At 38.6% G+C, this 21,085-nt stretch overlaps 1 protein-coding gene across 1 annotated transcript in view; it reads left to right on the forward strand.

Annotated features, from left to right (window-relative positions):
• NLN (neurolysin) overlaps positions 1 to 20,092 on the forward strand; it is a 102,188-nt gene extending 82,096 nt beyond the window's left edge. The window contains exons 10-13 of the mRNA XM_045494617.1: positions 5,573 to 5,759; positions 6,086 to 6,214; positions 7,694 to 7,830; positions 18,215 to 20,092. Coding sequence (XP_045350573.1) covers positions 5,573 to 5,759; positions 6,086 to 6,214; positions 7,694 to 7,830; positions 18,215 to 18,349 — 588 coding nt within the window. The 3' untranslated portion in view covers positions 18,350 to 20,092. The remainder of the gene's footprint in view (positions 1 to 5,572; positions 5,760 to 6,085; positions 6,215 to 7,693; positions 7,831 to 18,214) is intronic.
• The last annotated feature ends 993 nt before the right edge of the window (positions 20,093 to 21,085 follow it).

Raw genomic sequence — 21,085 nt, forward strand, 5'->3', positions numbered from 1 at the left:
ACAAATGCTAAAGCCATAAACCAAATATGATGACCCATACATACATGGTTTATTTCTATGTGGGGACACATTTATTTTTTTTCATTTGCTTACTGTCTTTTCTACACGTGGTTTTTTTTTTAATAATTAGAAAAAGTTATTTTAAATGGAAGTAAATGTTTAGTTGATTCCTTAGAAGCAAAGGTATTGATTATCTGTTGTGTCAAACATGTGGTAGGATGGGGTTCAAAAGAAAAATAAAAAGGAGATAATATTTTGAATGTTTTGAGTTTAGTTTGAGGACATGAAATACTAAATTAAAAGAAGAAGAATAGTAAGTAAAATGATATCAATTAAGTATTTATTAAGTATTGAAAGAAGACAGTAGAGTGCTGATGTTAGGTTGAGGCTAGGAGGTCAGGTCAAGTATGAGAGTAAGAGAAAATATCTTAAGAGTTGTTTAAGATTGGGTCTTCATACAGAAACATTGTCCTCATAGGGGTGCCTGAGTGGCTCAGTCATTTGAGCCTCCGACTTCTGCTCAGGTCACAATCTCCAGTTGTGATTTTGAGCCCCATATCCCCCATATTGGGCTCTCTGCTGTCAGCGCAGAGCCTCCTTGGGATCCTCTGTCCTCCTCTCTGCCCCTCCCTCAGCCATGTGCATGTGCGTGCACTTGCTCTCTCTCAAGAATACATATACATTAAAAAAAATTTCTCCTCATTCCTTCATTTATTTCACAAATATTTATTGACCATGTACTCTCTGGGCATGTGCTGCGTTTTGGAGATACACTGGTGAATATGGCACACATACTCCCTAACCTTCTTAGTTAGCATTTGAGTTTGAACTGAACTTTTATTTGTTTTTGTCTAAAAAGAAAAAAAAAAAAAAAAAGAAATTTATATACAGGAAGAAGTAGTCAGGAAGGTATAGCCATTTTGGGGATGAACCTGTGAGTTCAAGATGGCAGTATTTAAGACCTCTGTGGATTATGTGTCATTTCTCATGTCTTTTAAATCATGGGGGTGATACTGATCTGCTGAACTGTAGTACTGCTCTGAAGCTTAATAAGCAAGTTAACAAAGTGTTATTCAAGGTCTCTTTATTACTATTATTACTTCCAATGATGGCTAGGTGTATGTGAAGTTAAAAGTATGAACTTTAACCCTCTATTTGCAGCAAAGTCTAAGAGACGCTGGCACTTTTCTTTTTTTAATGCTTTGTTACATAAATTTCTGCATCATCTGTACATTTCAGGGCGAGTCAGGTTGGAGTATGGAATGAATGCTAAGAAATCATTAGGGGATCACCTTACACAGCCAAAGGCTAGTCTCTTGAGGCCTTTTCCTTTTCTAAACACAGTACATTTACTGATTTCAGCGGTTGCTTTTTCTTTGAGTTGGGATTTGGTATCATGAATATAACACTTTAGTTACAACCACTAAAATCAATCAGCCTCTTAATTAGAACAGTAACCCATAAGACTTTGGTCTTTAAATAGAGCAAAAACCCTTGTGACTTTTGAGCTTTAGTTGATATAACTTGGTTCCAGCTCTTACTGTGTTGTATGAATTGAGAAGTTAATCTCTATAACATCGAGTCATCTGTTGTAAAAATCTATGGTGGTATATATTTTAGGCATCCTGTTGTCTGTTGAAAAGGTAATAAAGGTAAATCTCATAGTTTTAGACAACTTGCTTCCTCTCAAGAACTTCGGACCAAACAGAAATCTAAGTTTACGTTGTTTTCTAGACTTTTATTCTCAAAATATTTCTTGCACCAATAATGCTCTAAAACTTTTTTGAAGTGTCACCTGCAAAATGATTTAATTGAATTATTTTGTGTGTATTTTACAATGCTCTGCTTTATCAGGGAAGCATATTAACATCAATAGTTATTATAGCCCATAAGCTACTATATTTGACACGTTTGAATTGGTCTTACTGAAAACTGTATATTGGGGTGCCTGGGTGGATCAGTCGGTTGAATGTCCAACTCTTGATTTCGGCCCAGGTTGTGATCCCAGGGTCATTGGATTAAGTCCCGCTTCAAGCTCAAGGCTCAGGATGTACCCTGCTTAAGATTCTCTCTCCCCACCCCCCTCTCTCTTTCTGTCTCTCAAATAAAATTTTAAGGGTGCCTGGGTGGCTCGGTCACTTAAGCCTCCAGTCAGTTAAGCGGCTCAGATCATGATCTCAGAGTTCATGAGATCAAGCCCTGTGTTGGGATGTGTGCTAACAGCATGAAGCCTGCTTCAGTTTCTCTGTCTCCCTCTCTCCCTGCCCCTCTCCCACTTGCGCTCTCTCTCTCAAAATGAATAAAATTAAAAACTTTAAAATAAAATTTTTAAAAATTTTAAAAAGGAGAAAACTGTATAAAGGACTTTTAGGGTTCTTTGGAACCTAAATACTTTAATACTAGGGAGTAGTGTTTGCTGGCTGGTCAGCAGTGAGTAATAATTCAGCAGTCATGCTGTTTTGCTTGTCAGACCCCCAGCAGGCTCCCACATCCTAAGACCTGCTCAGAATTTCTTTGTAGACTTATACAGTGGCTGACTGTGGATTCCTTTCTTTTTAGAATTTAGTTGTTTGCTGGAAATTGAGCTTTTGAATTTTGTAGGTTCTTTGTCCTCCTCATTTGAAAAATATTTAAATGATCTTGCTCAAAGGGCACACAGAGAAACAGCATGACTGACTTACGGGAAATTAGTAAGCAGTAGGGTTATTTTTAGCTTTTACTCCTTGCAAACATTTCCTTTTGTTCTTTAGAAGACATTGTTGATCTGTTCATTCATTTGCTGCACTCTCTCCCCCCACCCCCACCATGATTTGGGGCAGAATAAGTCCTCTCTTCTCTACTCTGCATGACATAACTGTGTTAATTCTTATTTTATTCAATTGCAACTCATGAGTTATTCATTTGTTCATGTTTTTCTAGGTTCTGAAATACCACCACCACCACCTCCAACCACACACACAATTTGTTGTTACTTGGAGTTGAGGTGTACCCTAATCTGCAGTGGCTGCCTGAAAAATATTCACACAAGCAAAATATACAAAGTGTATATTTTTCTCAAAATATTTTATAGGGGTAGCTGATGGTGTATTTGCCTTTATTTGCTCTGTTAATACTTACTTAAAAACTATAATCTTTAGAAAATCATGCAATTAGTATTACAGAATCAGTCCCAAGTCCAGGGTAGATGGTTATAAAGGCTGACCTTTACATCCAGCCTCATGTTTGACCCTTGAAACAGACAGCTTCCAGTATATAGAGGAAGTAGGATTTCTAAGGAAATAGAACTGAAACCTCACTTTTGCTCTGTTTTTAAAGTCGGTTTTGATAAAAGACTTTGCTACTTTAGATAACTTCCAGGAGGATTTAGTTATTTTGTAACCTCGTAATTTAAACTTCCTTTTTTTTTTTTATTTTTTTTATTTTTCTATAAGGTAGAGAGGCATTATAGCAATTGTGGTTCCAACTGTGGATTCAGGGGCCAGGAGGGCGCCTGGGTGGCTTAGTCAGTTGAGCATCTGACTCTTGGTTTCGGCTCATGTCCCACAGTTCATGGGTTTGGGTCCTGCATCAGGTTCCATGCCAACTAACAGTTGCAGAGGCTGCTTGGGATTCTCTCTCTCCCCTCTTTCTGCCCCTCCCCTGCTCTCTCTCTCTTTCAAAATAAATAAATAAAAACTTTTTTAAAAAAACCTGAATTCTGGAATCAGACTACCTGGTTGCAAATCCTAGTTCTACTGTTAATTTCAGTATGTTTCAATTTCCTTATCTCAAAATGGAGATTACGGTATATACTTCATACAATTATTTTGGAATTTGAATCAGATAATCCAGGTAAAGTGCCTAGCATAATGCCTAACATGGTAAAGTCTCAATAGATATCCATTATTATCTGATTATTTTATCAGATTTTTTAAATCTAAATGTAGGATAGTTGTTATTTTAGATTATGTACCAGAAAGAGGCAAAATATTCAGTTTTCTGGAACCCTTGCCTCTTTTCTATAAGAATTTTTTATTAGGATGTCCTCAAACACAGGTGGCCTAATTCCAGCATCTAGTGAGTTTCATTCCCTTTGGCCCTTCAGTATTTGCAGCTCTTCATATCTAGAATCAGCGCAATTATGATAGGAAGTCAAGCAAAACATTTTTTTGCATAAAGAGAGGAAGGCAGAATGTGAAATGGCATTGACATCTGTGCTTCTGCCCTGGGCCAAAAGCAGAATCGTTATTTGCTGCTGATTTGGCATCCCATCTGCTGCCTTCTCCAGTGCTTAAGCCCTTCTTCCTTTCTCTTCCCCTAGAGCCCCAGGGATGATGAAGTCAGGGAGGGACTGGGATTGTAACACATCTGAAGAAGGAAACAGGACAGAGGCTCAGGGAAAAACAACAGAAAGATAACCCCATTCTACAGATGAGCCAGTTGGTTTAATGCAAAGTCTTCTCTGTCAATGTCAATTTTATACAAGTTCTGTGTACAGTGTGAAAGGTAGAAAATATCAGCTTGTTCTAGTGAATTCCCCTTTTTTGATCAAGAGCTTTTCTGACATCAGATTCAATAACTTACTATACTTCAAAAAAAATTTTTTTTAACTTTTAGACCACACCCTGAGAGTAAGTCCTTTATTTTTCCAAGGGATGCTTTAAATTCTGAGTATATGCTTTGTTTGTCCAGAAAGCTCTCCCTGCATTTAAGTTACCCTCTTGCCAACTGATCCACACTTATACCTCCCCCTGAAGTGGCTTCTTATTTTAACCTCTTCTACCCTGAGAGGTACAACTAGGCTTTCTGCAACATAGTTATCTTAGAATCACGTATTTAAAGTTCAGAACACAAAATATAACATGCAAAGGGTATCTGCAGTGTTATAATTTAACTCTTTGATTTTGATTAAAACGAATAGTTAAGGAGCGCCTGGGTGGCTCAGTTGGTTGAGCATCTGACTTTGGCTCAGGTCATGATCTCAAGGCCCTGCATCGGGCTCTGTGCTGACAGCTTGGAGCCTGGAGCCTACTTCAGATTCTGTGTCTCCCTCTCTCTCTGCCCCTCCCCTGCTCACACTCTGTCTATCTCTCTCTCAAAAATAAATAAACATTAAAAAAAAACTTTTTTAACTTTAATAGTTAAACAATAGAGTGATGAGTGCTCCAGAAAGGCATATTTTGAATAAACAAAATGAAGCACATGAAATAGATAAGTAGGGAGAAACTGTCTTAAATCTATTCATTTTTAATGGAAAAAAATTGTTTTAATATTTTTATTTCCAAAGCTTAGGGCTTGTTTTAACTCAGTCTGATTTTTTTTTCATTTATGATTTCCTGATGATTGTTCCAAGTTTGTCTATGATTTAAAAGAATGAAATATTACTTTAACATAGAGTACTTGGGGGTTATTTTTCAGGCTGCTTGGTACTGTGTTTTGTTTTTATTTAAATTTGAAGTTATCCTAACCCTTTATTCAAACAGGTAGTTGACTCTGATTCTGACTCAAGTTTTACAGAGTCTTAATTATGATTCATCACATAGGTAGTTTTCATTCAGTGCTTTAAAAAAAGACCTTTATGTTTATTTTCTAGACTGATTTTGCTCGATTTAGTGGAACAAATGTGGAAACTGACTTTGTAGAGGTGCCATCACAAATGCTTGAGAATTGGGTATGGGACATCGATTCCCTCCGAAGATTGTCAAAACATTATAAAGATGGAAGTCCTATTATGGATGATCTGCTTGAAAAACTTGTTGCTTCCAGACTGGTCAACACAGGTACGACTTGTAATTTTAGAAAAGGAAAATACATTAGAATTGCTTTAATAGACAATGGCTGGCTTCTTGTTCTATAGAACTTATTTCCCTTGTAATCATGGTATTACCCTAAGAGTGCTAATATGGGGAGGGGAGACTGCTAAATATCCTGGGAATGTGTCCAAGAAAAAAAAAATACATCTTCTTTTAAATCTTAAATGAGGTATCTTACTCCCATTTTGTAATATGTACTATAGGCGTCAGTTTTTTAAATCTTTGATCTTGTGATATTAGAACACGTAGTTCTCTCTTCTCCAAAACATGCCCAAACATTCTTATGCTATTAGGTCTTCTGACCTTACGCCAGATTGTTTTGAGCAAAGTTGATCAGTCTCTCCATACCAACACGTCGCTGGATGCTGCAAGTGAATATGCCAAATATTGCACAGAGATTTTAGGTGTCGCGGCAACTCCAGGTATGTAAGCACTATGACCTGAATTCATTTTCTTCAGTGAAGTACAGGGTATCCTCCTAACACTGCCAGGAAACATAGGGTTTGTCAGGCAGCTTACCTAATGTGTATTTGTTTCTGATTTCTATAATCAGGCCATGGCTTTCTGATAAGCTTACTATGTCCGTATGACTTATCCTGTCCAAGTGTGTTTAAAGGAAAGGTGGCTCCAGCTTTGCAGCATTTTAGTGTAATCAAGAATGAGCAATTGGCCTCCACCCCAGAGCAGAGAAAGCCATTCGCATTTGGCAACAGCCACCTGGCTCCTCCCTCCGTACGTGTGCCCTGACTTCCTAGTGATTTCACTGAGAAATTGGCAAATGGGGAAGTTTTAGAGAGAAGTACAAACTTCTACCTTGTCTACCTTGTTTCTGATTTTGGTTCTGAGATCAGTTAAGGAATTCCAGCTAGCCTTTTCTAGCCCAGTATTTATGAGATTCATGTGGGTAGGTGGGCAGGTACACACGTGACTGTGTTTACATTTGTATTTATATATTTTAAGCCAACATGTAGTTGTTCATGTATACATAGTTGGCAAGGTGACTTTTTTCCACCAAGGAAGTTGTTATTTAAATGAACCTGTCACATTGATAGTGATAATAAAGGTCAGAAGAGTCCAATGGAGTCAATCCAGGCTCCTCACTTACTTTTGTGATCTGTTTATAGTAGACCATACAACAGTTTTGTCCCTGAGACCAATTTGACAAAATCCTTTTTATTTTTGTTAAGTTTATTTATTTATTTTGAGAGAGAGAGAGAGAGAGAGAGAAAGTGGAGGTGGGGAGGGGCAGAGACTGAGGGAAAGAGAATCCCAAGCAGTCTCCACGCTATCAGAATCCAAGACACGGGGCTCCATCTCACAAATGGTGAGATCATGACCTGAGCCTAAATCAAGAGTCAGATGCTTAAACTGACTGAGCCACCAGGCACCCTGAAAAAATCCTTTTTAAAAATAGCCCTAGAGGTAGATTGAGTTGGCAAAACCTTTTTAGTTTTTTAAATAAAGAGTTCTTCAGTAATTATGAACCTGAAGTAAGTGCCGTTCTGACACATTTTAGATGCAAAGCTGTGTGACAAAGAGTGGGCTTACTATTAGAGTATCTATAAGACACATATGTGTCTAAAGGATTAGAAAGGACTGAGTAGTCCTGAAATACTGAGCTATCTGATGGGTGTGGACAAAGCCTCTGAAACTATTGTTAGACATTCCAGAACTTTGGGCCGAAACCAGCTCTGAAGTTGAGTCATCATAGCAGAGAAGTTTGTAAACATCTTGGCCAAGGGCACATGTAAACCCAGAGAGTACTGCAGGTAAGATCCTGCTTGTTGCTGGAGACTGTCACTCTCCAGTCTCCGGACTCCCCAAAGGGAAACCTTAGCCAGCTGATAACATGATAATTAACATTGGCCATCACGTTGATTGAAATGTATCTTTCTTTAAAGGCACAAATATGCCAGCTACTTTCGGACATTTGGCAGGGGGATATGATGGCCAATATTATGGATATCTTTGGAGTGAAGTATTTTCCATGGATATGTTTTACAGCTGTTTTAAAAAAGAAGGGATAATGAATCCAGAGGTATTGTATTTTCTTTTCTCCTTTTGTTAATTTTGTCGTGCCCAGTGTAAAATATTTATTACACCTAGATTTTAGTGTAAGAGATTTGGTAACAGCTTTTAACTTGAAAATCTTGAATCTTCTCAAATCATCCATCATTAAGTTGCAGTGCACAAGTGATTAACTCTAATTCTGTAGGTTAAAAAAAAAAAAAAACCTACCACATTTTCTTGCTTATTAACATTCCAATATATTGCATAATTAAAATTCAAAGCTTTGTTTATGCATTTGAGCATTTATAGCTGCTAGTTTTGACATGTGCCATACAATGCTTTAGTTTTATAGGAGGTTGGGAAAGAAAGGTAAACTCTTTCTTGATGTTAATGGTCTAGGTATGTTTTCACATTCTCTACACAGTTTCTTTATACATTTTCTATGGGAGGTACCCTTTCTCTGTGACTGGCATACCCCACCTCCTACATAGTTTGTAACCGAAATGCCTTTAAGTAATTTAGGCTGCTTCATTAACCTGAGCCATTCCTTTCTGTGTACAGTGAATTGACTGCCAGGTGGCTACCAGCCAAACCTTCCTGAGTTATAGTCCCCTAGTCTCCACTCTTGTTGAAGACTCAGCTGTCAGATTATCTCCAGGCCTGATGCATTTTTCAGTGTGCTTGTCATTCTATTTGATTCAGAAATTAGAAGAGCAAGTTACCAAATCCAGGTTCTCTGTGCTTATTTCAGCCAACCAATTTCTTCCCCCCAACTTTATGTTTCTGGATTGCATAGTGCCTCACACACATATACTGAAATTCATTGCTATAATTTTTTTTTTTTTAATGTTTATTTGTTTCTGAGAGAGACAGAGTGAGAACACAAGCAGGGGAGGGGCAGAGAGAGAAGGAGACACAGAATCGGAAGCAGGCTCCAGGCTCTGAGCTGTCAGCACAGAGCCCAATGCAGGGCTCAAACTCACGATCCCTGAGACCATGACCTGAGCCGAAGTCGGATGCCCAACTGCCCAACCAACTGAGCCATCCAGGCGCCCCACATAGCTGTAATTTAGCCCACCATCCCCTTCTTCCCACCCCCCCTACAAAACAAAACAAAACAAAACAAAACACCTCCAGGGTACCTACATTATCTACACTAACCTTCCCAATCATTCCTTCTTCCATCCTACCCTACCCAGGCTATTAGGTCACTGTAAGTCTCCTTCCATTCCCTGGCCAACCTATTACAATGGTCAGCCACTGACTGTTCTCATATATGTCTTGACTTCTGTATGACCCTTAGCCAAGTACCCAGCCCTGGATTCCTCTACCATCTCACTTAGAGATGGTGCCCTTGGGATTCAGAGCTTTCCGGGGAAGATTGTGTGACTCCATTAACATGTCCCACTACAAAATCGTGCTATCCAACCTGTAGTGGACACCCAGTGTTACTCTGCTGTCCTGTCCCACTTCCCTTATTGAGATCCCCCGAGTCTCAAATCCTCTCTCCTCTCCACTAAGAAAATTACAGTCATCAAGACTAAATATGTCATTTTTGTTCTCTTTCTATACTTCAGTATTCACCTTCTTTCCCTCTGTCTGAAAGATGTGTCTAACACCAAGCCTTAATGTGTCTTGGCAAAAACTGGGATTATTGCTACTGCCTCTGGTAACCCTGTTGCTATTACTCAGTTCTCCTTCCTTTCACAGCCTAATTTCTTGGTGTAAGGAGCCGTCCATGCAAACTTCTATTTTGCCTCCACCAACGGAACTAGAAAATTACTCTCTCTCGAGTGACCACTGATGACCCAGTCGCCAACTTCCAAAGGCCCCCACCTACCCTTTTGTTTTTACTTCCTGTTTCTTGCTTTCCTCTCCTTGTTCACAGTCCTTAGCTTAGCCATCACATGTCTTCCTTACTTCCCAGAATTCAATGTGTCAGCCAGATTTATGTGTTCCCATAGGTCTTTGCACCTTCACAAATACGATCATTCTATTTCTTCCACCTAAAAGGTGTGACTTTCTTGTCTCTACCTCTTAAAAATTTTAACATTCTTTTAAGTTTATTTATTTGTTTTGAGAGAGGCAGCATGCACGAGCAGGGGTGGGGCAGAGAGAAGGAGATGGAGAATCCCAAGCAGGCTCCACACTGTCAGCACAGAGCCCCACATGGGGCTTGATCTCACAAACCGTGAGATCATGACCTGAGCTGATATCAAAAGTCAGATGCTTAACTGACTGAGCCACCCAGATACAACTTCAATCTTACCATTCTTAAAGGCCCTAGTCACATGGCTGGCTACTCGCTTATGAAATCTTCTAGATCATCTGAACCAAAAGTGGTATTTCCATTTTTTGAAGAAAAGAATGGACTTGAGGGAAGTGTGAGGGAAGGATTTCACCAAGCTTTTTCTTATGTCTGGAATGTTTAATATAACTATAACACAAAGTGAAAAAAATCAGGCTATAAAATATTTTGTACCATAGAATGCAAATTTTTATTTTAAAATACATGTTTAGAAAAAGAGTACATCAAAATGTCCATTCTTAGCTTTGAGTGATAATTTCATGAGTGATTATTAAATATTTTTCTGTGATTTTTATGGGGCTTTTCCTTATTTTTTACACAGAGCATGCATTATTGCAGAAATCAGAAAACAATGATTATAGAGACTCCAGGTCTACTTATATAAAGGTGCAATTATGACCTGTTACTGACTCTTACAAGTTGGTGATGCTTCCTAGCATAAGTGCCACAGTACCTTTTTCAATTAAGCTTCCTTACTCATCTCCTCTGTGTTTCCACTTACACAGCCACATCTCCAGTACCTTCCGCTGTTACCTCTTCTTTTCCATCTGTCAAGGTAACAGCCCATGTACTGATCCCAGTCAGCCCCAAGGAACTTGCAAGTCCAGCAGACGCAGTCCCTGCCATTATGCTTCTGTGTACTTCCTCTTACTCTCAAGCTTCACAGCTTGGCAGGCAGCCAGACTACTTTTATTTTAGATCAGGGGCCTGGGGTGAACTTGGAGAACACAAGATTCCCAACAATTTGGAGTTGTTGCCTTGTAATGTAAAACACAGTTTTCAGTTTCACTAAAATTCTGGGTTCAACATTGCTATATATTATTCATCTTATGCCATGAAGCTAACTTTAATCCCTTCCTTTTTCTTCCCTATCAAGTATTCTGGGATATTGTAGCATTTCTTGCTCCCCTTTTGTCACAACAGTAGTGAATCGGGCTCCAGTGACCAAGGAGAATCCCTTTGCACCCCACTCTCACACTCTTCACTGCAGTGGCAGAGACTAGAACAGCTTTTTAAATAGCCATTTTGTTCCCTCTACAGTATACTGTTTGTTTGGTTCACTTATTTTTTTTTTAAGTTTTACAAATGTTTGCTCTAAAGTAATACCTGATTTACAAATTTAAATACCCACTTATTAAAATGTAATACTTTGAGACAGTTATCCTGTTCTAAGAAAAATATTTGGTCATTACAGCTACGTTGTGATGAAGAGAAAGAATTTTTTTAAGTTTGTTTGTTTGTTTGTTTGTTTATTTATGTTTAGTAATCTCTGTATCCAAATGGGGCTCAAACTCATAACCCCGAGATCAAGAGTCACATGCTTCTCCAACTGAGCCAGCCAGGTGTCCCGAAAGAATTTTTATAGAAATACTGAATTTGATTTGAAGTCAAGGGTATCAGAGCATTCACAATATATCACACAGACCCTGTTGTCTCAGGGCTCCCTGTCTCCCTCGTATGTTTTTTCCCTCATCACTAAAATTCTGCTGTACTTTCCAGAATTACAAAGTTTCTGGTAGATAGGGACCAGTTATTATTGCCCAGCACAGGGAGGTAAAAAGACTCTTTCCTAAAACCATTGTGAAAATTCTGTATTAGCAAGGATAAATAATAGGCTCTAGAAACGTTCAGTAATAAACCACAACAAAAGCAAGCAAATAAAAGGACACCTTGAAAGGAAGGAGGATTAGAGTGTCTTAGATTTCTTAATAAGCATCACAATTGAGTACATATTGGTGCCATTATATCGATGTAAAGTTGACACCTTTTTTTTTTTAATTGAATTGTAGTTGACACATCATGTTACATTAGTTTCACCTAGTATGTATTTGAATCATTTTGAGAAGATAACTGGATGGCCCTTCAAGGAATCAGTGTCTGCTATTCTTCGTCCCCAAAATCTGTAGAGAGGCTAGAGACTGAAAGATCATGTACTGTTGACATTATTGTCCTGGTCATTGGTATCAACAAAAGAACATCTCCAGTCCTTCTCTCTATAACCTCTTGCCATCCTGCAAAGCTCAGGGTCTGCTTTGAGAAACATTCCAGGTGTTAGCAAGCAGAACTATAGAAAGTGCACTACTCACTGGGAAAACAATAATAGGAAGGGTCAAATATAAACCTAGTCTTTTTTTTTTTTTTTTTTTTTTTTTTTAAGTAATCTACACCCATTGTGGGGCTTGAACTCACAACTGCAAGATCAAGAGTCAGATGCTGTACTAACTGAGCCAGCCAGGCACCCCAAACCTGTAGTCTTCTGAATACCTAAGGTAGCAATAGCATATTTTTATGGTACAGTGGTTTTCATTCTATTTTGAGGGCCTCTATCCAAGTGTTAGAATTGGCCAATTACCTATAATAGCCACAGTTTGCTACTTCTGGTTTTATTTGTGATTTTCTCTTTTCTTCATTATAAATAGTTAGACTATCTTCATTATTTAATTTGTTCATTAAACATATCCTAAAATCTTTGTTTCTAGTAGAATATAGAGAATTCTCATTATCAGACATATGTTTTCCTTCTCCAGCTGATTTCTTAAATAACTATGGAAGGGAGCTGCTTGGGAATAATACTTTTCCAGCAAGCTCTAGGAGCTCTTTAAAGAAGATATCCAGCGTCACCAAATGTAGTTTCAAAATCCAGCAGCTAATCATAGGGTTGAAGAAAATGGCGGCATTTTAACTAGGGCCATTTCTTTTTATAAGGCAAGTTCATTGTGGGAAAATTTCCTAAGAGGTAATAGACTTGGTGGATTCAAAGACAATTATATTATTAAGCTAGAATTATCTCCCTCCTCTGTTGCATTTAGAGAAATTGCTAACCTTTGTTTTTCCTTCAATGAAGAAAAAATAAAACTGAGTATCACTGCAGAATGGAATACCAAGAAAATCAAGACAGTCAAATGCAACTATTATATTTTAATCTGTAATGCCATAAGGAAGTAGCTAGATCTTTACATGCAATAGCAGACACAGAAACATGACAAACTTTGGGTTAACATGAAAAAGAATTACTTCACAGAGAATTTGTACTCTAAAGCTAACTATTCCAGTGCTCTCCACTCAGAATTCTAAGCCCAATTCCTGCTACAATGTGTTGCTAAGGGAGAATATGAAATTCCTTCTGAAGGTCCTTACAAATGGATTAACTTCTGCTTCGGCTCTCTTGACCTACCACCACAAAGCTGATTTTTCTTACACTTCAGCCTTTCTTGACAGACTTAGATTTTGCCTGATTTAAGGGACAAAGGAAAGAAATGGGATTGATTTCCAACTTAACTTCTTGCATATTTACAAGACCAGACTTTCCAAGTCTTGAATCCCAACCAACTGGAAGCACTTTTTCTTCCTTTGTGTTCTTACAGCCTTTCTCTGTATTTCTCTTAGAACCCTAATAATCTGCTTTGTACATTGTCTTTTTTTTTTTACCTCCTAGATGATAAAGTCCTTGTAATTGTAGCTGTTTTATTCATTTTTGTGTGTCCTCTACTTCAAAACTGTTACATTTAATTACGGTAGTTGTCCCCATCTATTTCCCCTTCCCCCATTACATATTAATAGCCAGACTACTCTTCTTTTTTTTTTCTTTTTTTCTTTTTTTCTGATCTCCCTCCCCATAAATATAGATCTTTCCTTCTATCCTCACAAATTGAAACTTTGCTCACAGTTTCCAGAAGGCCTCTTCTAATCAAGCAGATTCCGACCCGCTGTTCTCATTTCCATCTCCCTGACTACCAGCACCACTCTTTCACTCTCTCCCTTTTTCTTTGTTGTTGTCCAAGGTATTCTTTTTCCACCCACGATATCCCCACAAAGAGTGTGCTGTTGGGAAGGAGTTTACAGATGGGCTGTGAAAGGTTTCAGCATCCACTTTTAAAGCTGGCTAGGGAGCCTGTTGGGTGCCTGATCATCATCACCTATCGTTGGATGGATGCTCTTTTCCCTGATGCCTGTTACTCAGTGTAGGAAGGAGACAACTGGCTCTCCTCCCCAGAGTCAGTCACAGTAGGAAGGAGGGAGGATTGGAAGACAGTGGGAGTTTGCATGTGCTGCCTCAGAAATGCCAGACCCAGCAGGAGACATATTCTCGTTACTTACAGATGGTGGCATCCTTCGTTCAGGCCATTATGATTGCTCTTAAAATATTACCTCAAATAAAGAGTATGTATTCTTAGATGAGTGCCTTGTCTCACCTCCCTAATATTCCTACTGAACGAGGTAGTCTATTTCTTATTAATAATGGAGATGAAGTCTCTTGTATTTTTTTTTTTTTAGTTTTATTAGGAAACAGAACTAATTTTAAGGAGACTCCAAACCAGGAATGCATCTGTGTCCCTGCTGTGTACATGAGACACTGAACGGAGGGCCAGTGTGAGAGGGACAGAAATGAGAGGAGGAATGGATGACCACAGAGGGTTACTGAGTGGCCCTGGGTGCCATGTGTTATACTAGGGACAGGGCAGTGTCCTGAAATCATCCCCAAATCCCCATAAACTAGGTGAGGGAGTTATGTTCCTATTTTACAGGAAAAGAAACCAAGGCCTGTGGTCACAGAGCTGAGGGTTAAGCCAAGATTCAAACCTGGGCCTGACTCCAAGACTCCTGACCTTGCTTTAGGAAACATCACTGTTAGAGAGGACTTGCACAGTTGCCAAAAGATACACTCTAATCTTCCAGGATTAAAAACCACACAGGTGGGGTGCCTGGGTGGTTCAGTTGGTTAAGCGTCCAACTCTTGATTTTGGCTCAGGTCATGATCTCACACTTCATGGGTTCAGGTCCTGCCAGCAGGCTCTATGCTGACAGTGGGGAGCCTGCTTAGGATTCTCTGTCTCCCGCTCTCTCTGCTCCTCCCCTGCTCATTCTCTCTCTCTCTCTCTCTCTCTCTCTCTCTCTCTCTCTCTCTCTCTGTCTCTCTCTCTCTCTCTCTGTCCCTCCCTGGCTCTCTAAACAAATAAGTAAAAAAAAAAAAAAAAAAAAACCAAAAAATTTTAAAACCCACACAGGTGACTGATGCTGATTTGCCTTCATAGACTAGTTAATAGAAGCTCTTACTATGTGCAGATCCTCCTGAAGGATTCTTCTAGCATAAAAAAATTTCACTGGTTGTCTTAGAACTTGTCTTTCTGGGGCGCCTGGGTGGCGCAGTCGGTTAAGCGTCCGACTTCAGCCAGGTCACGATCTCGCGGTCCGTGAGTTCGAGCCCCGCGTCGGGCTCTGGGCTGATGGCTCAGAGCCTGGAGCCTGTTTCCGATTCTGTGTCTCCCTCTCTCTCTGCCCCTCCCCCGTTCATGCTCTGTCTCTCTCTGTCCCAAAAATAAATAAACGTTGAAAAAAAAAAAAATTTTAAAAAAGAACTTGTCTTTCTGCCTTCCTTACAGTTCAAGTTTCTTTATTATGTAAACAGACTAGAACAACTTATGGCAAAGACTCCTTCCACCTGTGGCATATGTCTCCCAGACAGTGTTCTCTCACCCAGAGAGCCGGTACCTTCCTAAAACACAAAAATTCACTTAACTTTTTTTTTTTGTAAGAAAAGCAAGATCCTATTACCAAAATGACTCTTAAACTCTTCTCCAAACTTCATTGTGAAGGAAATGAAACTATTAAAAGACCATTGCTCTGTAATTCAGGAAATTGAATCAACTTGTTTGGAGCTGTAAGCGGGACAGGACTGGAGCTGTGTTGAGCTGCACCGCCCCCCCTCCCCGGCTCCCCGATGACCTTACTGGTCAGAGGAGCCCTGAGCTGCCTCTTCACAGCACCATGCAACTCCTCAAGTACCTGCATCTCTTTGCTGGCTAGAACTGCAGTTCTCTGTACAAAATGAGACTATTTTGTCAGGTAGCCACATTGTGGGAGATTCTTTTAAATGTCTGTTTATTTTTTTAGAGAGAGAGAGCACAGGCAGGGGAGGGTCAGAGGGAGGGAGGTATGGAGGGAGGAGAGAGAGAGAGAGAGAGACAGAGACAGAGAGGGAAATTGACAGAAAGATTGAGAATGAGAATGAGAATGAATTCCAAGCAGGCCCCGTGCTGGGTATGGAGCTGCCCGATGCAGGATGATTGCACATCCATGAGATCATGACCTGAGCCAAAATCAAGAGTCAGTCACTTAACCGACTGAGCCACCCAGGAGCCCCAGTTCTCCCTATTTTTATGGTGGCTTCTTAGGGAAAGGGGTGAAGATCCAGGAGAGCACCGTCTTTCTTCCCCATCCTACCCTTCCCCCTACTGATTTAACACTGGTCAAATGTAGGCATTTGGGGCAATGAAAGAAAGAAAAGGGAGGTAGACTGTGTTTGCGCTCCAGAGCTCTAAGCTGCTACTTCTTAGAATAATAATGTCTATGGCAGGATCAGCCATCACTCACATTTTAGGTTCCCAATTGCTAGCCTAGCAGTAATGGATTGCTACAGACCAAGCAAAAAACTACACATCATCCCCCACCCCCCCAAAGAACATTAAATCTAGCTCTAAGTCTTCATTACCAGAGTTTTCAGGAATTCGAATATCAGTGATTACAGGCCTACCCTCTTTAGGAAAATTTATCTAAAACTTGTAGATAAGGCAACAAGATTACTACATGCCTTTTCATTGTCATACTAGAATATTGTCCAGTAAGCCCTTCTAAAGATCACATTGTGTTCTAGGCCCTACCCCTGTCCACTGTGGTAGCTCCCTGTGGCTGTCAAGCACCTGAAATGTGGCTAGCATAACTAAAAAATTGTGCTGGAAAAGTGAAAAACACACACGAGATTTTGATGACTTACCACAGAAAGTAAATCTCAGTAATTTTTATATTGACATATGCTGAAGTAACGTAGATATATGGTTAAAATATCTTATTAAAATTAGTTTCACCATTTTGACTTTTTTTACCTTCTAAAACGTGATTACTAGAAAATTTTAAGTTATTTATGTTTCTTATATTATATTCCTGTTGGACTGTGCTGCCCTAGACTTTACAAGAAGGTAACTGACTAATTATTTACTCCTAATCAGGGCCCAGACTAGGAAGTTTGATGTTAACCTGTCAGGATTAATAAACTGCAGATGATTTCTGTTAATAACAAAAAGATAAACCCCAAAATTTTTATTTTATGACGCTATAGGGAATAAAATAGTTTTGTATCTAACTTGGTAAATTTCATTCATGCATGTTTTCGTTTATTAACAATTTGACTAGACTTATCTCTGATGGTTGTACCAAAGAGAATTATTGTTACAAGTCAAAAGTTACTTTTGTCTCTGAAAATTCTCTAGCTATTCTTGTCAAAAAGACTATTAGTCATATTGATCAAATGATTTAATGGATATAAATTTAAAAGTGTTACTCTGTGAACTATTTATATGTATATTTGGAATTTTTCTTCACTGAATTGTCTTGCTTTGTATCCCTAAAAGGATGATGAAAAGGAAGTGAAAATAATGAATGACACTGATACTGATTTTCAGTCGTTTTCCTTCACTTTACTTGCTGCTACATTTATGTAAATAAAGGCAGAGTAACTACATTGTGTTTTAAGGTTGCAGACCTCATCCCCAAGGAAAACTTTACAAAGGTCCTTATTCCTAGCTCTGAGCCCACAGAAATAACTTAACCTACACCTGGGACATGTGCTGTTGTCCTACCGCCATCCATAAGGATGAGGCATTTTTTATAAACCCCTTGTAAAAACATAGCAGAAGCCATTTTGGCAGTGGTGATGCCACTGGTTCTAGGTACACAAATCCCCTATTTGTGGCCTTCTTGAACACTTGGTTTGCTAACTCTTTTGAAATAGCATTTGAGATGGGCTACTAAATAGGAATCTGTTATACATTCCATTGGCTATTTTTTGTTTGTTTGCTCACCGTTGAAACTCTAAGGAGATAAGACAGTAATAAAGGGGAACGTAGAAGACTGGAGGTTTAAGCTTCAGCTCTCATAGCTACCAAAATAAATAAGTACAGCTCTATAGAGTTGTAGTTAAGGCAAAAGAGAACATCCAGACAAAGTAAAGTCCCTTTTTCTTCACCCTTCCTCCTTTTTCTTTTGCATCTAGAGATTTGGGAAATTGCTTTAACAATGAATTATTAGGTGTGATGTTTTATTTTATTAGGTTGGAATGAAATACAGAAACCTAATCCTGAAACCTGGGGGATCTCTGGACGGCATGGACATGCTGCAGAATTTCTTGAAACGTGAGCCAAACCAAAAAGCGTTCCTAATGAGTAGAGGCCTGCATGCTCCATAAACTGGGGATCTTTGGTAGCAGTCCATGTCTGGAGGACAAGTCGACATCACCATGTGTTACTATCCCGGAAACTGAATGGAGTTTTGCAAATGAAAGTTTAGATTTCTATTGACTGTCTTTTGTTTTTCACTTTGAAAAATGTCACAGATGTAAATGGAATTATAAATACCATGACCTAAGAAAAGACCCATCAGAAAATAATTGTACTATAAAATTTCATAACAATGGATTTGATTTCTTTTTATACAAGTTTCATATGAATGTAATTTGATTTTTTACTATTGTAATCTAGATAACATAATGTAAGAGGGCTAAGAATTTTTAAATTGAATCATATACATTATATAATTTGATCCTTCTTTATATCTTGAAGTTTTGTACTTGGTATTTCTGGACTGATAAATGAATCATCACATTTCTCTGGTAAATATTTTCTTGGAGCCCTGTGTCACCTTTGACCCTCTGTCTCACAGTAACGCGTGACCTCTTTGTCCACATACCTAAGGGCCAGGGGAATATGCCTCAATAATGCGTTTATCTTTGGATTTCAGGCCTCATTATTTCTACTTTTCTGCCGCACTTAAATTATGTTCCACCATTGGGATTTATCTTTTCTAAAGTCCTGTCACAGAGTACCAAAAAAAGTAAGAGTTTCAACTGAACTGGCCTATGTATATTGCTTTTGTATGTTGCGTTAGAGGATTGTAGATCTTGCATCAGAGGTTCGTTTCCACCACAGCATACAAGGTTGTCAGTCCTTTGGCATATTTGCCAATTAGAACACTAAAACAAGTCCAAGGATATGTTTCTCTTCTCGTGTTTCTGATAAGTGGTACGGACTTTGCCTCCTTTATTACCATCTCACCCAAAGTGACAGATATACATATCACCAATGGCAGTTTAGGGAAGAGAGCTGAAGGTGGTGTGGAGCAGAAAGAGTTCAGAAACTCCAGAAGAGGAGTGGGTTCTGGACAGAAGTGTTTGAGAACAGCTGCTCCAAAGTGTTACGTGTCCTCAACCACAGGGAGGAGGATTTCATAGCCTATCTTGTCTGGTGATTTTTATTTTAAGCGAAACTTTGGATCTCTCTTTAACTTTCATTTCTGTGAGTCTAAATTGTACTTCTAAAGCAGACCAGTAAACTCACAGGACTTATTTTTCCCTAGGAGTCTACTCAGTAAGGAAACCAAAATAGGATAATAAAAAATTTTTAATTAAAAAATCCAAACTTCACATATACTCTGATAGGTCTTCCAGTTGGTTCCCGCTGTGTATCTGAGGTATGACTTTGCTGGTGAGGGACAAAATTAGACAGATGGACTTTGCGCTAAATAAAAACATATATATTATGCTGCATAATAAAATTATAGACAGTGGGAAAGGTTAAGAGCTCTAACAACGCAGAAGAAAATTCCGGGATTATTATTGCCAAGCAAATACGTTAAAAATGCACATGAAATCCAACCCTCCCTTCTGAGATAATCGCCTGGCCCTTCTCTCCCACAAAGTTGTTTTTTTGGTGTTAGTAACCTGTGGTACTCTTCTCATATCTTTTTTTTTTTCTTCCAGACTGTTCTGTTTTCCAGTTTCAGACAAAAACTTTTTTCAGCATTTTCTATTGCCTTTCTCTGTGTCTCCTTAACAATAACTTTATCATTTTCAATCTCAACTTACTTCACATGGAAAAACTAATACTTGGTGTGAAACAGGTTGCACACAATAAAGTTGCATTATTATCCATAAGAATGAACTCACATTTCTTTCATACTTTAATGTTTAAGCTGAAATGCCTAAGAAAACAAAAGTGCTATGATGTTCTTTTTATTTAGAGTCCATATATGATATTTAAAATCTACCAAAGCACGGCAACAAATTTAAATACTTACTCTTTACAATAATTAAAAACTAAGAACTAATTTTTTTTCCTTTTTTTTTTAATTTTTTTAAATGTTTTTATTTATTTTTGAGACAGAGAGAGACAGAGCATGAGCAGGGGAGGAGCAGAGAGAGAGGGAGACACAGACTGCGAAGCAGGCTCCAGGCTCTGAGCTGTCAGCACAGAGCCCGACGCGGGGCTCAAACTCACGGACTGTGAGATCATGACCTGAGCCGAAGTCGGACGCCCAACAGACTGAGCCACCCAGGCGCCCCAGAACTAATTTTTAAAAGACTTTTTGAATGTGGCCATTTATCTACCTTTTTTTTTCTCTTCCCTTTTTTTTTTTTTTTTTTTTTTTCATATCAGAGTATAGAGTGTTGGTAAGGTTCTCAATGGTGGATAACTATAAAAATTGTAATTAGCCAAGCTACACTTCAGGTTTGTGAGCTGAGCAACATATAATAAGGTCTGTCTTGATTATTGACCCAAGATATTTAGGTCTGTTTCGGGTTACTACAGACAAGAGAAAGAAAAGCCATGATGTTTTGCCACCTAATACAGACTTTTTTTTCCCTTTAGTGCAAATGCTACATGTTACCTAAATGAATAACTAAAAGTGATCTTGAAGAGTTACCACCTGAGCTATTTATGTGAAAATCTTGCTTTTCTAAAATTAATATGATGAAAGGTGGATATCTGTAGCTCTATAGACTTGACAAACTGCATTGTGTACGAGGCCAAAATAGAGAAAATATTTTTTTTAATTTTTAAATGATATGATTTTATGCTTGTACTTTCCTTAAGTAATAGGAGATGATTTATTTCCCATTTTGCCTTTAGCCTTTGTATATGAATTA

This window comes from Leopardus geoffroyi, chromosome A1, assembly GCF_018350155.1.
Source record: "Leopardus geoffroyi isolate Oge1 chromosome A1, O.geoffroyi_Oge1_pat1.0, whole genome shotgun sequence".
Classification (NCBI taxonomy): Eukaryota; Metazoa; Chordata; class Mammalia; order Carnivora; family Felidae; genus Leopardus; species Leopardus geoffroyi.